A 16,616-nucleotide genomic window follows, 5' to 3' on the forward strand; every position below is an offset into this window, starting at 1 on the left:
AAATGCTCAAGGTCTTTGAAGTTGTGTGGATTCTGATTGGCTGTCAGTGTTTTTATCATTCATCAGCTGGGAAAAAAAATCATACTGAAAGTGATTCCAACAGTGTTGTGCTTCTGTGTCATTATCATTATAGTTATCATCCTTGGTGTGAATAGGCCTTCACCTTAAAAATAAAATATACAGTAAGAAACAGCTTTAAACACTGACATGGAACACATTTTTCCATCCAAAAACATTAATCAGGTCCAAATGTGCAGTTATGTCACCTACATTTATTAATCATGAGTCTTATATCTCACAAAGCAGCATCAAGCAAATACAGCAAAACAAGATGTGTGGCTTGATAAATGGCAGATCTGTTCTAATACATGCTGGGACTTTTCTTTTTTGAAGATGGCGAAATTAGGAAAAAATAACAATCTTTCAGTATTTGTGTCAAAGCTTATTTTTGTACATCCCAGATCTTTTTCTGATCATGCTTATATCAAAACAAATGATGGATGATGCACACAGACATTCGCACTGCAGGAGCATGAAAAGCTGCTTACATCTTGTTTGCCCAGATATAACTTTCATGAACAGACAGCAGCGTATTAAACTAAAGGAACATCATACATTATACATTGTGACATATCTTAAGCCTCCCTTAATTTACAGTAAATTATTTATGTGAAAGGAATATTGCAAATTGTTATTCTAGGGAGTAAAACGTTATTAATACAACTTCTTTCTCACCAAAAGGGCCATTTTGTAGGCCTATCTACTGAAATCTGTTGGGTGAAGCACCTGAATGTTACAGCTGTACTACAATCAACGACCATTAACTGTGCTTCTATGCTTATTGGTCAGTACTTCCTCTGCGTTGACTGGGAACAATCAGTTGTGTTTTGTGTATTTGGGCGCCATCTGGTGGTGAACGTCTATCTTTATAATACAATTAGTCAACAGGACCAGATGACCCCTGTAACAGGTAGTTTCGTATCCTTCCAAATAAATTAGTTTTCCTTAAGATCCTTTTCCATTACATTTTCAACAAGCATTTTTTGATCAAAATAAATAATTACGACTTGAAAAGACGGTAAGGAATGAATTATTGTGAATGAAAAATATGAACCAAATTAGATGATAAATGTATTTAGCAGCGGAGGGATACAGAAGAAATCGGGGTAACGGCCAGCTGGGGGTTAATTGAATGTCACTTGGCGCTTGTCGAGGCAGGGGTAAGAGCTGGTTGTCGATTTCTAAGTTTTCATCGACTTTATACATACATAATTGGTTATTTGATTGCTCCTGATAGTTGTGAAATTGTGTATTATGTTGTAAACAATGGAAATACCGTGTGAAATATCTTAAACCACAAAATTAAGTGTCATTTTCTGGTTACGGTTGGCCAATTAAGTCGTTAATTAACGTTATATAAGTTTCACTGTTATGTACACAATGACAAAACACTTTCCGAGTATTTACGACAAATTTATAAATCTTTCGAGCCATTGGAGTAAGTTAAGCTTTTAAACTTTTGTTCTGTCTTTTAGAACTTTGTTACAGACACCGGGGTCTGGCGCGCCAAACATGTGCTAATTATCTCTTACGGACACAATTAACGTTAACTAATTTAATATTTAGTAATGTAACCAAGTTATATGGTTTAATATTGTTTATCATAATGTCACACTGTAACGATGTATGACATTTACGTTTACATTTACAATTTTTCCTTGATAATGTATTCTGTAGGCCTAACGTTAATCATTTGCACGTGTGAAGTGCGCACTTGTCAGAAAACTCATACAAACTTTAATAAAGAAAGAGCAGTTTTTTTTATTTAGATTGAAAACTTAAGTAAAAAACAAACACATTGCATTGTATAAAATGTTTTAATTAAAATAATTTTAATTAAATAATTAATAGACCCTTGGAATTTGAATAACCCCTCACGTGGCCGTTGTGCGCCATACACGTGAAGAACATGGGTCAGCCATGTTTTTTATTTATTTTATTGCAGTTGAAAGATATCAAGAAAGAAAAAAATCATTTAAAGATATCTTACAATAGACTCAATAGTGTTAAAAGTTTTTAAAGCCTTTGAGTTCAAAGGATTTGACATTCTTAAAGGAAGTAAAAAGGGACTTTATATCAGATGAAAACATTCTAAAGTTAGGTTTGCAATGGATGGCTCTGGCTTTATGAAGGTGAAATTTACCCAGAAGACAAAGCAATAAAACAATATGCTCCAGATTGATGTCCTTGGAATGAAAATCTGACACAAAAATAATGTATTCTGTTATTTATATCATTTTCTTACAGCAAGAAAAAATTAACATGGTAACTTCTGACCAAAAAGATTTGGAGAATAGGCAATGATAAAACAGATGTAGAATAGATTCTTCATCAGGTTTACAAAATGAACACATTAGGCATATATTCTCAGAAAATCTGCTCAAAAATAAATTACAAGGGTAACATCTATGAGCAATTTTGAAATGGAGTTCTTTAATTTTACTTGGGATTAATAGTCTGTGAGAAAAGGTCCATAAGTTTTTTAATTCAGAGTTCGGATAACAAATCCTCCATTTAGATTGTGCTTTAGAGGGGCATCCTGGAGTTTGAAGAAAGAGCATTTCTAATTAAAAAAAAAAGGTATTGCATTTCTTATCTAATACATAAACACCATTAAACGCAAGTGTAGGAAAATAGTTGTTTACAAAGCCATAACATAAATGCGCTTTAAACAAAGTTTTTAAACTGACAGGAATACTTTGTCACCTTTATTAAAATCTCTTAGTGAGATTGTTGCACCTTTCAAAGACACAAAGTCAGGAAAGGAAAGGAGGTCCCCATCAGCATTGAACAAATCAGAAACAAAAAAGATATTTTGATTCACCCATTCAATAAAAAAAAAAATATATATATAAAATTTGTTACATTGTTTCAAAGAATACACGTGTGCGGGGAGAAATTATGTTTAAAAGCAATCTTCCAGGATTCTAGGGCTTGTCTATGAGGGTCAGCCGTGTTTTAATGCTCCGTATAGTAAGATTTCTCAACATTTCATATATAAAGCTCATTGTTGGTGGCAAATTACGTTAAGCATTTATCTCTCAGTTGGCCATGAAATAACTGTAAAGTCATAGTTAACACAAAAAAGTCAAATTTCCTCACTCTTGTGTCCTTTCAGATTGGTTTATCATTCTTCCATAACTTACAACATTAAATATTATAGGCACACATCCACTGAATCACCTGTTCACTCAAAGAAAGTATGGTAATTGAGGCTGTAATTCTTTCAAACGTAGTTTTGTTTACCACAGAAGAAAAACTCTATGGAAAAAAATGCTAAATAAAAAGTATACTGAGAACGTGTACATTGTGCACCAAACAGTAGAATGATTAAACTATAATATTGTGTATGTTGTATCATTAACCTGTGTACAGTACTTTGAATTGACATAAACCAAAGCATTTGAGAAGCAGCACCAATATGACGGGACGAGCAAGAGCGAGATCCAGAGGCAGAGGTCGCGGTCAGGAGCCTGCTGCTCCTGGCGCGGTGAGTTTATATTTATGTTAAGAGTAATATAATAAAACTTAATTGAAATAAACTTATTTTTCTAATTTCTCTGCAGCAACCATCTGTATCACAAGAGGCTGCAAAGCCTGTTATGCCCCCTCCACCTGAAGGACAGCTGGTGGGGAGAGGGAGACAGAAACCTGCTCCTGGAGCCATGTCTGAAGAAGGTAAGTGCATTAGAGCAGCAATTGGGGGGGAATACTGTTGCATATATATGATGATATTCCCTCATCCTATTTCTCACTCTTTTGCTTATTTTCTCCCTGTAGCGATGATGCAGATTTCTGCAGGCTTTCAGCAGGTAAAGATTGGGGAAAGAGGTGGACGCAGAAGAGATTTCCATGATTCTGGTGTCCACACTCGCCAGTTAATGGAACATGTGAAAGAGTCCAAAACAGGTAACACCATATTTAATAAGCAAGACTTGATTTTTGCTCTTTTGTAATTTTTTTGGCTGGGTAGTTGCACTGGCTTCTTGATTTTCCAGTTTTGATTTATTATTTGGATTAAGTTAGACACTTTAAGTGGGAGTATTTGAAAAAAAACAAAAATTCAATGTTCAAAAACAAATATTCTTTTACACTTTCTATACTAATCAAAGAGTCCTGCAGAAAAACAATTTCAGCACCAGTCAGCATATTACAATGATTTCTGAAGGATCATGTGACACTGAAGACTGAATTAAGTGCAGCTGAAAATTCTGCTTTATATCACAGGAATAAATTACACTTTAAAATAAATAGTAGTAATTTTTCACGATGTTAGTTTTAACTGCAACAAATGAATGCAGCCATGGCGAGCATTAAAGACTTATTTCAAATACTAATAAAGGTTTTTTTTTTTTTTTGACACTAAACTTTCAATTGTTAGTGTACATTTCCCATATCCCTGTTCTAATGTTGTAGCAATGTAGTGCGAAGTTAGACTTGATACTCTTCCTGTCACCACAGGTGTTTCAGGCACTGCCATTGAGCTGAGGGCCAATTTCATGCGCCTGCTTTCACGACCTCTGTGGGCTTTGTATCAGTACCATGTGGACTTCAAGCCACCTATGGAGTCCCGACGTTTGCGCTCCGCTTTGCTTTTCCAGCACGAAGAGACTCTGGGCAAAGCACACACCTTTGATGGAGCCATTCTCTTCCTCCCTAACAAACTGCACAATACTGTATGTATTAGATCCTCAAAGTGCTCATAATTTCAGTGTCTCTTAAGTGAGGTTCTGAAGTGTGGATTTGATTTGGTTGTCACTGATAAATTGTTTTATATGTAGGAGACAGTCCTGTGCAGTGAGACTAGAAACGGAGAGAAGGTTGAGATCACGGTTACGCTGACCAACGAGCTCCCGCCATCCTCTCCTGTGTGCTTGCAGTTTTATAACATCCTCTTCAGGAGGTAATCACAGATAGCACTCTGTTTGAAATAGTGGTTTTTACAAGGTAATGAATTTACATCCCTGTTTATTTTGTGTTGTAGAATTCTGAGGATACTAAACATGCAGCAGATCGGACGTCATTACTACAACCCTGATGATCCGTTCAACATCCCCCAGCACAGGTTTTGAAACAAATATTTTGTGTGACATTTACCTTCTGTTGAAAAGTGATTGAACATTGGAGTCTGTCTAAATCTGTTTGCAGGCTGACGATTTGGCCTGGATTCGTGACCACCATCCTTCAGTACGAGTCCAGCATTATGCTGTGCACCGATGTGAGTCACAAGGTTCTACGCAGTGAGACAGTCCTTGACTTCATGTATAGTCTGAGGCATCAATGTGGAGACCAGCGCTTCCCTGAAGCCTGCACCAAGGAGCTTGTGGGCCTGATCATTCTGACTAAGTAAAATGAGCACACATTTACACACATGGACACTGCTGTTCAAAAGTTTGGGGTTGTTAAGATTTATGTTTTAAGGTCTCTTATGCTCACTTGCATTTATTTGATTGCAATATTATAGTGAGACAGTAATATTGTGAAATATAATTATCATATAAAAAATAATGGCAAAGCTGAATTTTCAGCAGCCATTACTCCAGTCTTCAGTGTCACGTGACCTTTCAGAAATCATTCTAATATGCTGATTTGCTGGTCAAGAAACGTTTCTGAACAATGTTGAATACAGCTGTGATGCTTAATATTTTTTTGGAAACCGTGATGAATTTGTTTCAAAGGTTATTTGATGAACAGAAAATTCAGAAATGCAAGCATTTGTTTTGCATTAGAAATCATTATGTAACATAAAAAATGTCTTTACTAGGACTGCACAATAAATTGCATGCGATATTTACTACACAGAGCCGTTGTTCACGATCATATTTTGCACATTTTGCGCAGCTTGACAGTGAACAACAGCTCTGTGTAGTAAATGCTGCTCCATGTGAGAGCACGCACGTGATGGAGATTTACTGCTGATTACAGAACCGCTTTACTGACAAGAAGCGCATTATATAGCGCATGTGATTCATCGTGCAGCCCTAGTCTTTACTGTTACTTTTAAATGATTTAATGGGTCCCTTTAGAATAATTTTTTTTTTTTTTTTTTTTTTTTTACTGACCCCACTTACTGACAATTTAAATGATAGTGTGACATTTTCTTTGATTTACTACTTTGAAATTTTTAAATCTGGAAAAGTTGATTAATGTAATTGTGAAGTAGCCAGTAACGGTGTGTAACACATTATCGTGTATAGGTACAATAACAAGACATACAGGATTGATGACATTGCCTGGGATCATACACCCAACAACACATTTAAGAAGGGAGATACAGAAATCTCATTCAAGAACTACTTCAAAACGGTAACTTAATGAGACAGGTAATTATTTTGACACTAGTTGCAGAATTTTACTGTCACGCTCAATTTATTTCCCTCCTCTCCAGCAATATGGTCTGGACATAACAGATGGCAACCAGGTTCTTCTGGTTAGTCATGTGAAGAGACTGGGGCCATCAGGTCGGCCTCCGCCGGGACCTGCCATGCTTGTTCCAGAGTTCTGCTACCTCACAGGTAAGTCCTTTTTGAAGATTCATTAAAATGGTTTGAAGAGTGTGGTTTTCTTTTATGTTAAGTGTTTTGACTATTTCTATTGAATAGGAAGCTGGGGTAGGGTATATTGAAGGACTCATTGTTTTTTCATATATAGACAGTATTCTGTAGTTTAGAATAACTGAAGACACTGACAAACCATATATAGTAAGTAATAAAGCAGGTGAAAATTAGTATGTGTGAATTCACTGTGTTTATAAAACAGCAAATGGAAAGTACCTGGATGACCTTCTACTACTTCTGAGATTCTGAGGTGCCAGAGCTTTACTATCCCATTAGGCCATGGGAGTGAAATTTGTTCCCTGTTTAATTCTACTACCTAAAGGGTTACTCCATCCCAAATGAAAATTTTGTCATTAATCACTTACCCCCATGTCATTCCAAACCCGAAAAAGCTTCATTCATCTTCAGAACACAATTTAAGATATTTTGGATGAAAACAGGGAGGCTTGAGACTGTCCCATAGACTGCCAAATAAATAACAGTGTCAAGGACATGGGGGTAAGTGATTGATGACTATTTTCATTTTTGCGGTGAAGTAACCCTTTAATCAGTATGTGATCTAAGACATAGCTCATGAATTGCAAGTTGATAGCCAGTGGTATATGTAGTTTTTTCAGCCTCTGTGAATATACTATCATACAGGTGAGATTCAAGCTAATAGACAGAGCTAATAGAGTACAGTATGGAGTAAAATTAGTTTGTTTTTAGTCTTCAATTGTAAACAACTCTGATGTGCATGAATTTGTTTCCCATGAGGTCTGACAGATAAGATGCGTGCTGATTTCAACATCATGAAGGATCTTGCCTCACACACAAGGCTGAGTCCTGAACAGAGAGAGGGCAGAATTAACCGCTTAATCTCAAACATCAACAGGTATAGAATCTACATGAGACCTATTGATGTATTGTTTAAATTTGCAGGGCTTAAAGTTCTCCGGCACCATGCCGGATCTCTGGCATACAGCGTTTGGCTGCAAAAAAAAAATAAAATGGTCCTACATGACATTTAAAAAAAAAAACTCTTTATCCCTTTCGAGTCCACAAGTTTGCCTATCAGTGGTATGAGAGGAGCGCGGCTTTCACTCTCAACCAAACTAACATTACTAGCCAATCAGAATGTTTTGCTCTTATAAACACGAGACACCCATAAAAGTATCCAATTGTGGAGTCGCAGCCCTGATGAATGGAGAAGTGCGACACGTTGAAAAAGCTGTGAGGCTCAGAGTAATTTAGTGTATATTTATATAGACAAACAAATTAAAAAGCAGCGGAGCTTTGTAAACAGTTCAGCGTAATCATGTCATCTCTATAAGAACGATATAATTGCAAGAACAAATTTACCATGATTTTTGAAAAGGTCCTGTTCACACATGATCTTTCATTGGTAACTTACCAGTAATTTACCAGTGAAGACTGTGTTAAAGGCTAAACTCTTCCTCTGTATATGCTGTGAATTTGAATTGCTTAACGTTCAATTAGAAAAACAGGTAGCATTATCTCACTAGATTTATAACGTGAATCATTTAAAAACCTTTGCCAGCACAGGAGAATACATCAACCTATGTCTAAATATTGCATGTATTGTACATCGCGATTTCAAAATAAAAGTTTCTGCATGTGGTCAAATATAAAAATTTAATGGATTTAAACATTGTTTAATCACACTGTAAAGTGAAACGTCACCAGGCCGTTGGCTCTCTGCAGGTATTTAATACACATGTACTTAAGTTGGTTATGTTCATATTATGTATAGGCATTATGTATTTTAACAGTGTTGTTCAATACAATCATGTAATTTTTTGTTTTTAATGTTTTATTTGAGCCAATTATTATTGCCTCATTGTTAATTTTTATATATAGTCACACTAAAGCCTGGTTTTCACTTAGGTCTGTTTGCTACTAAAAAAATATCAGATTACTTAGTTGTCAAAATAATCAGAACATTACTTGATTTCCAAAATAATCATTAGTTACAGCCCTAGATTAGTTAAAATATTTCTAAATACAACTGCATTGTTTTACTTTTTGTAATTAAGACAAATATTGTCATTGAAAATTTCTTAAAAATAGTATTAAAATATTGTCACATTCTAGTGAACCAATTTTCTGTATTTCATCTTGTCTTGTGAGCTAAGTGTATTGTCAAACCCCTAGTGACGATAAGCAGTGATATAGCTCATAATTTTCCAAGTATATGATACAGCTTTCATTGTTCATGTCAATCATATATTCATGAAAAAAAATCAGTTTGAATAAAGAAAGCAATAACGTTGCCATAATATCCTTTCAAATGTTAAAGTTGCCACAGTCATTGCTGCCCCCGGAAAAAAGATCAGATTTTTTTTTTTTTTTTTTTTAGGTGTTAATGTATCTTATGAACTCTCACATCCACTCTACTTCCCTTTAGAAATGCAGACGTGCAGAATGAATTGACTACTTGGGGTCTGAGCTTTGAGAATCGACTGCTGAGTCTGAATGGAAGAGTTCTACCATCCGAGAGGATCATCCAGGGAGGCAGAGCGGTAAGAGATGACTTCACATCCCAGCAGACATTCATAGTGTAACAGGCTTGTTAATTTTCATTTTCGTCCCTTAGTACGAGTATAACCCATGGACAGCAGACTGGGCTAAAGAGATGAGAGGTCTTCCTCTGATTAGCTGCATGTCTCTGGACAACTGGTTGATGTTCTACACACGGCGAAATGCGGACGTTGCCCAATCTCTGCTTCAAACTCTCAACAAAGTGTCTGGGCCCATGGGTATCCGCATGCAGAGGGCCATCATGTGAGTTGTGTGAAATTTTGAATGTTAAAAACTTTCATTTTCATGTTAGTAATTATTCCTGGCCAAGCAGGATTGAGTATGAGGATCGTCAAGAATCTCTCCTGAGAGCCCTGCAACAAAACGTAGCACGTGAAACACAGATGGTGAGTCTGGCAATCAAATGCATGTATGATTTGCATATCCAGTGCTTTTGTTTCAAACTGCTGTTGTGCCTTTCATAGGTGGTGGTGATCCTGCCTACAAATCGAAAGGACAAGTATGACTGTGTGAAGAAGTACCTGTGTGTGGAATGCCCTACTCCTAGTCAGTGTGTGGTGTCTCGCACCATCAGCAAACCTCAAGCACTTATGACTGTGGCCACCAAGATTGCTTTGCAGATGAACTGCAAAATGGGAGGGGAGCTGTGGAGTGTAGAAATCCCAGTAAGACTCAAATTATAGCTGTTCTGCTGGCTTTTGCCAAGTGTCAGATTTCACAATGAAACTTTGTTTTTCAGCTCCGACAGCTGATGATTGTGGGCATAGACTGTTACCACGATACTGCTGCTGGGAAGAGATCCATCGGAGCACTGGTGGCCAGTCTAAACCAGGGCATGTCCAGGTAATATAATAATTAGAAAATGGCATTGTTTAACCAGATGCATTTAAAGTTTGTGCTCAGTATTATGTTGGACTGGTTGAGCAATAAAACAAAAAAGTTATTGTTATGAATAGTACTAAAGTAAATATACTACGGTTAATAAAATGTAATATTTTAGACACTCAGATTGTGTGGTTTGGCATAATTGTTGTATAATGTCACTTTTGTCACCTTTTTAGGTGGTTCTCCAAGTGTGTCTTGCAGAACCGTGGTCAGGAGATTATTGATGCACTAAAAGGGTCATTGCAAGGTGTGAAATGTTGAAAAATTCTCATATTTTGGTTATTCATAACTAGGGGTGTGCCATATCATACCATCCATGATAACACCAATATACATTTTTACATGCAAAAAAAAAAGTTTATTATCGCAATATGTCAGTGATATAGCAACGCAATGATGTATTTAATAGGGATGCACTGAATGTTCGGCAGCCGAAAATAAAAAATTTAGCAAAAAAAGCTCTTTCAGTGTTCGGCCGAATAAGCAAAAAGACCAAATAACTTCCGAATAAGCAAAAACAATCAATAACTTGTCCATAACCTAGCAAAAAGACGAATGACACGATCAAATAGAGGCGTGCTCTAATTCAGCAAACATGATGTCAGTGTGGAAGCATTTAGGGAAAATTAATTTACTCACTAGTGCACTTTAACAACTTTCCAGCTTGTAGCTTTTAAATAAACATTGAAAAAGTTTTTGGAAGCTTAGTAGTGGATCATTTATAATAGCTTAAGTAATAGTCTTAACTTTAGCTTTTTACTTTTGGCTATAATATTTAGGCTTCAGAATACACAAGTTATGTTAATTTGTAATCAAGATAATCTTTTAGATTATCTATTGTAAATTGAGTTAAATATATTTTTGGTCACATTTTATTTTCTGCAATAATCCAAAAGCCACTGAAATTTTTTTTTTTTTTTTTTTTTTTTTTTTTGAGGGAACTAGGGTGACGTTAACTGAGTGGCCTACAAAATTGTCTTTACCGCAGCACTCTATGCTGAAGCTGTTTGTCTTTTCAGGTGCCCTGAAGGCCTATCTGAAAGTACAACAATTCTCTGCCATCCCGGATCATTGTGTACCGAGATGGAGTTGGAGACGGCATGCTGCAGAGCGTGGTGGACTATGAAGTCCCTCAGATCATGCAGTCCATCAAGACCATGGGGCAAGATTACGAGTGAGCCACATTTCATGTTATCTTATTTTCACTTTGGGGATGTTGAATTCCTTGGTTGCAGTCATATTTACATTTTTCACACAGGCCCAAGCTGTCAGTAGTGGTGGTGAAAAAGCGAATCAGCTCCAGATTCTTTGCCCGGATTGATGGAAAAATTGCCAACCCTCCTCCGGGGACAGTCATTGACACTGAAGTCACTCGTCCAGAGTGGTGTGTATATAGAGTCATTACGCCTGGTCTATATTCATAAATCAGATGGTCTGGGTGGGACCTTAAAAAGTCTTAAACTTTTCAAGTTTAAGATCATAAAAGGTTTTAAATGGAATAACAAAAGTCCTGAATATCATTTTAAGTGTTTATCTTGGAACAGGAAAAACAGGATCAAGAAACACCCTAGTGTGATGAATAAGCTAAAAGGCTATGATTTTAAATATGTTTTAAAGTAAATATGCTGTTTGCAATCTGTGAATATTATGGATTTATACTGTTGAATTAAGACTTTACTTGATTCAAAATATGTAGTCCCAGTGTGTTTTGGGTGGATCTTAAATTTTACTCTATGCATAAAATCTTTTTTTTTTCTGGTTATTAATTGGTATTTTGGTTGCACAAATTGTATCTTGCCATTTACAGGGTGTCCGTGAGTCCTTAAAATGTCTTCAATTTCGATTTGATGGGTCTTACCGCTAAAATGTCTCCAGTTTGACGGACTCAGTGACTGTTTACAATCGTACAGCCCAAAGATTTCTTACTTGCCTGACTGGACAAATAGCTTGATTAAAACTTTAAAAGGGATAGTTCACCTAAAAATGAAAATTTGATGTTTATCTGCTTACCCCCAGGACACCCAAGATCTAGGTGACTTTGTTTCTTCAGTAGAACAGGAATACTGTTCAGTTTCTTGCACAGACCGATTGTTTTGTGTCTTTACACATCAATGTCTCGTCACGAGCTGCAGGGTTTAATTTGGTTTTGTTTGTGTATGTTTTTTTTTTTTAGTTGTATGTTTTAGCTGTGATTCCCATCCACTTCCATTATAAGACTGATAGACTGCAACGGTTTGTGTTAAAAATCTTGATTGTGTTCTACTGAAGAAACAAAGTCACCTAGATCTTGGATGTCCTGGGGGTAAGCAGATAAACATCAAATTTTCATTTTTGGGTGAACTATCCCTTAAAGTGACCCAAAAAAAAAAAAGGAAAAAACTGAAAAAAAAAAAAAGTTTCTACATTTCTAAATGTTTAGTTTATTCATAACATGATTTAGTTAATTAACATACCATGACCAGGGGGCTATTACTTTTGCTGAATATTCTCGCGAATTGTAACCCAGTTCAATGCTGCGAACAAATAGTTAAGTTACAGATGGTAGATGCAACCAAAATGGCACTACCACACAGATAAGTCAATAAGTCAACAAGCAAGTGTTAAACTATTCATAAACCGGTACGCCAGGTGGCGAAAGGGACTTGATTATGTAACTGAATGTAATTGTAAATGAGATAAAGGAGGAGGTAAACAACAATAACATTACATGATATAACATTGTACTCACCTTTAAAAAACCATTAAAATGTACAGTGAGTTAATTTCAAAATGTAGGATAGACTTAGGCTACAGTCTACTCATCAAAAATTAAAAGAAGACCTTACACAAAGGATCGGCCACCAAGATTGCTTTGCAGATGAAAACTGCAACAAATGGTGAGGGGAGCTGTGGAGTGTTGAATACCCGTAAGACTCAAATTATAGTGTCTGCTGGCTTTTGCCAAGTGTGCAGATTTCACAATGAAACTTGTTTTCAAGTCCGACAGGATATGATTGTTGGGCATTAGACTGTTACCCGATACTGCTGCTGGGGAAAGAGATCCATCGGAGCACTGGTGGCCCGTCTAAACAGGGCCTGTCCCGGTAATATAATCATAGACATGGCTTGTTAACCGATGCATTTAAAGTTGTGCTCAGTATTATGTGGACTGGCTTGAGATACACAAAAAAGTTATTGTTATGAATAGTACTATAAGTAAAATATACTACGGTTAATAATAAAATGTAATATTGTAGACACTCAGATGTGTGGTTTGGCATCATAATTGTTGATATGTCATTTGTCACCTTTTGGTGGTCTCCAAGTGTGTCTTGCAGAACCGTGGTTCAGGAGATTATTGATGCACTAAAAGGGTCATTGCAAGGTTGATGTAAATGTTGAAAAATCTCATATTTGGTTATCATAACTAGGGGGTGTGCCATACCATACCATCCATGATAACACCAATAACATTTTTACATGCAAAAAAAAAAAAGTTTCTTAGCTCGCCAATATGTCAGTGATATAACAAGCACTTAATGATGTATTTAATAGGGATGCACTGAATGTTCGGCAGCCGAAAATAAAAAATTTAGCAAAAAAAGCTCTTTCAGTGTTCGGCCGAATAAGCAAAAAGACTGAATAAGTTGTACCGAGCAATGACGTGACACGATCAAATAGAGGCGTGCTCTAATTCAGCAAACATGATGTCAGTGTGGAAGCATTTAGGGAAAATTAATTTACTCACTAGTGCACTTTAACAACTTTCCAGCTTGTAGCTTTTAAATAAACATTGAAATAGTTGTTGGAAGCTTAATAGTGGTTCATTTATAATAGCTTAAGCAATAGTCTAACTTTTGCTTTTTACTTTTGGCTATAATATTTAGGCTTCAGGATACACAAGTTATGTAAATTTATCAAGATTATCTTTTAGATTATCTATTGTAAATTGAGTTAAATATATTTTGGTCACATTTTATTTTCTGCAATAATCCAAAAGCCACTGAAATTTTTTTTTGAGGGAACTAGGGTGACGTTAACTGAGTGGCCTACAAAATTGTCTTTACCGCAGCACTCTATGCTGAAGCTGTTTGTCTTTTCAGGTGCCCTGAAGGCCTATCTGAAGTACAACAATTCTCTGCCATCCCGGATCATTGTGTACCGAGATGGAGTTGGAGACGGCATGCTGCAGAGCGTGGTGGACTATGAAGTCCCTCAGATCATGCAGTCCATCAAGACCATGGGGCAAGATTACGAGTGAGCCACATTTCATGTTATCTTATTTACACTTTGGGGATGTTGAATTCCAGTGGTTGCAATCATATTTACATTTTTCACACAGGCCCAAGCTGTCAGTAGTGGTGGTGAAAAAGCGAATCAGCTCCAGATTCTTTGCCCGGATTGATGGAAAAATTGCCAACCCTCCTCCGGGGACAGTCATTGACACTGAAGTCACTCGTCCAGAGTGGTGTGTATATAGAGTCATTACGCCTGGTCTATATTCATAAATCAGATGGTCTGGGTGGGACCTTAAAAAGTCTTAAACTTTTCAAGTTTAAGATCATAAAAGGTTTTAAATGGAATAACAAAAGTCCTGAATATCATTTTAAGTGTTTATCTTGGAACAGGAAAAACAGGATCAAGAAACAGCCTAGTGTGATGAATAAGCTAAAAGGTTATGATTTTAAATATGTTTTAAAGTAAAAATGCAGTTTGCAATCTGTGTATACCATGGATTTATGCTATTGAATTAAGACTATACTTGATTCAAAATATGTAGTCCCAGTGTGTTTTGGGCGTATATTAAATTTTACTCTATGCATAAAATCTTTTTTTTCTGGTTATTAATTGGTATTTTGGTTGCACAAATTGTATCTTGCCATTTACAGGGTGCCCGTGAGTCCTTAAAATGTCTTCAATTTCGATTTGATGGGTCTACGCTAAAATGTCTCCAGTTTGACGGACTCAGTGACTGTTGTCAATCGTGCAGCCCAAAGATTTCTTGCTTGCTATTCAAGACAAATAAACGGTCATTAAAAACTTTTAAAGGGGATAGTTCACCTAAAAATGAAAATTTGATGTTTATCTGCTTACCCCCAGGACACCCAGATCTAGGCTGGCTTTGTTTCTTCAGTAGAACAGGAATACTGTTCAAGTTTCTTTACCTAGACCGATTGTTTTGTGTCTTTGCACATCAATGTCTATCGTCTGCGAGCTGCAGGGTTTAATTTGGTTTTTGTTTGTGTATGTTTTTTTTTTTTTTAGTTGTATGCTGTTTTAGCTGTGATTTCCATCCACTTCCATTATAAGACTGATGATGGACTGTAGGTTTTTGTGTTAAAAATCTTGATTGTGTTCTGCACTGAAGAAACAAAGTCACCACAGATCTTGGATGTCCTGGGAATACTGGGAATAAACATCAAATTCATTAAAATGAACTATCCCTTAAAGTGACCAAAAAAAAAAGAAAAACTGAAAAAAAAAAAAAAAACATTTCTGTCATTTTGATTTTTCTCGCAATTGTAAATTTTAGTCCAGGGGGCTATTTTGCTGAATATTCTCGCAATTGTAAATTTTAGTTCAATAAAGTTAAAGAAAAAAAAGTTTCTACATTTCTAAATGTTTAGTTTATTCATAACATGATTTAGTTAATTAACATACCATGACCAGGGGGCTATTTTGCTGAATATTCTCGCAATTGTAAATTTTAGTTCAATAAAGTTAAGAAATCAAATAGTTAAGTTACAGATGGTAGACAACCAAAATGGGTACTACCGCCGCGCGTACAAGTCAGTCGCGTGTTAAATTCATTCAGCAGAAACTGCATGGAGTGGCGGCTCTCGAAAGGAGACGGATTGCGAACTGCTGATATGATTGTAAAAATGAGATAAAGAGGAGGAGGTAAAACAACAATAACATTATGATATAACATTGTATCATCTTTAAAAAACCAATTAAAAAATGTACAGTGAGTTAATTTTAAAATGTAGAGGATAGTCTTAGGCTACAGATCTACTCATCAAAAATTAAAAAGAAGACCTTTACACAAAGGATACTATGCTTGCTATTGTTGTTAAACAGTCTCATTAAATATAAGGCCTATATATATGGATAAAAAGATAAATGTTTTCATTTCGGTTCATGCTTAGTTTAAAAAAATCCTTCAGGTTCCATTTGCAGATAAGTAAAGGAAGCAGGTCCAGCATTTAGCAATAATTATGATTAATTCTGTTATTATTCTTGATTTTTCAAACTGCTAACACTATGCAAATTATGCCTTTACTGTGTGACCAAAATTTTGTATTTTCTGTTTCCAGCTGTTTGATCAGCTGGTGCCTCGGCATTCATTGGAAACAGTAGCCGTTCACCGTGCCATTCAGTAGCGGTAGCGGTCCACTTTGGCAGATTTTTGTTAATTATGATTTTTTATTTTTTTTTTCCGTCGATACTGAAACAGCGTGAACTACAAAGCCTAATGCCTAATGAATAATAATAGTTAAGCTTGAAATAGGCAACATCACCGAATAATAGAGCGTTGGATTTCTCGAATGAAACCCAACCTTACCTTATGGTTAAACTTTAAATTATTATTCA

At 36.0% G+C, this 16,616-nt stretch overlaps 1 protein-coding gene across 1 annotated transcript in view; it reads left to right on the plus strand.

Annotated features, from left to right (window-relative positions):
- The first annotated feature begins 1,084 nt into the window (after window positions 1-1,084).
- Window positions 1,085-16,616, plus strand: part of LOC109094635 (piwi-like protein 1) — a 24,366-nt gene continuing 8,834 nt past the window's right edge. The window contains exons 1-19 of the mRNA XM_019108361.2: window positions 1,085-1,220; window positions 3,436-3,550; window positions 3,627-3,738; window positions 3,841-3,969; window positions 4,522-4,736; window positions 4,842-4,963; window positions 5,045-5,125; window positions 5,209-5,406; window positions 6,258-6,366; window positions 6,449-6,575; window positions 7,374-7,491; window positions 9,025-9,139; window positions 9,214-9,401; window positions 9,472-9,544; window positions 9,623-9,823; window positions 9,898-10,001; window positions 10,220-10,290; window positions 14,126-14,279; window positions 14,365-14,490. Coding sequence (XP_018963906.1) covers window positions 3,482-3,550; window positions 3,627-3,738; window positions 3,841-3,969; window positions 4,522-4,736; window positions 4,842-4,963; window positions 5,045-5,125; window positions 5,209-5,406; window positions 6,258-6,366; window positions 6,449-6,575; window positions 7,374-7,491; window positions 9,025-9,139; window positions 9,214-9,401; window positions 9,472-9,544; window positions 9,623-9,823; window positions 9,898-10,001; window positions 10,220-10,290; window positions 14,126-14,279; window positions 14,365-14,490 — 2,312 coding nt within the window. The 5' untranslated portion in view covers window positions 1,085-1,220; window positions 3,436-3,481. The remainder of the gene's footprint in view (window positions 1,221-3,435; window positions 3,551-3,626; window positions 3,739-3,840; window positions 3,970-4,521; window positions 4,737-4,841; window positions 4,964-5,044; window positions 5,126-5,208; window positions 5,407-6,257; window positions 6,367-6,448; window positions 6,576-7,373; window positions 7,492-9,024; window positions 9,140-9,213; window positions 9,402-9,471; window positions 9,545-9,622; window positions 9,824-9,897; window positions 10,002-10,219; window positions 10,291-14,125; window positions 14,280-14,364; window positions 14,491-16,616) is intronic.

Source organism: Cyprinus carpio, chromosome B8, assembly GCF_018340385.1.
Source record: "Cyprinus carpio isolate SPL01 chromosome B8, ASM1834038v1, whole genome shotgun sequence".
NCBI classification, from domain to species: Eukaryota; Metazoa; Chordata; class Actinopteri; order Cypriniformes; family Cyprinidae; genus Cyprinus; species Cyprinus carpio.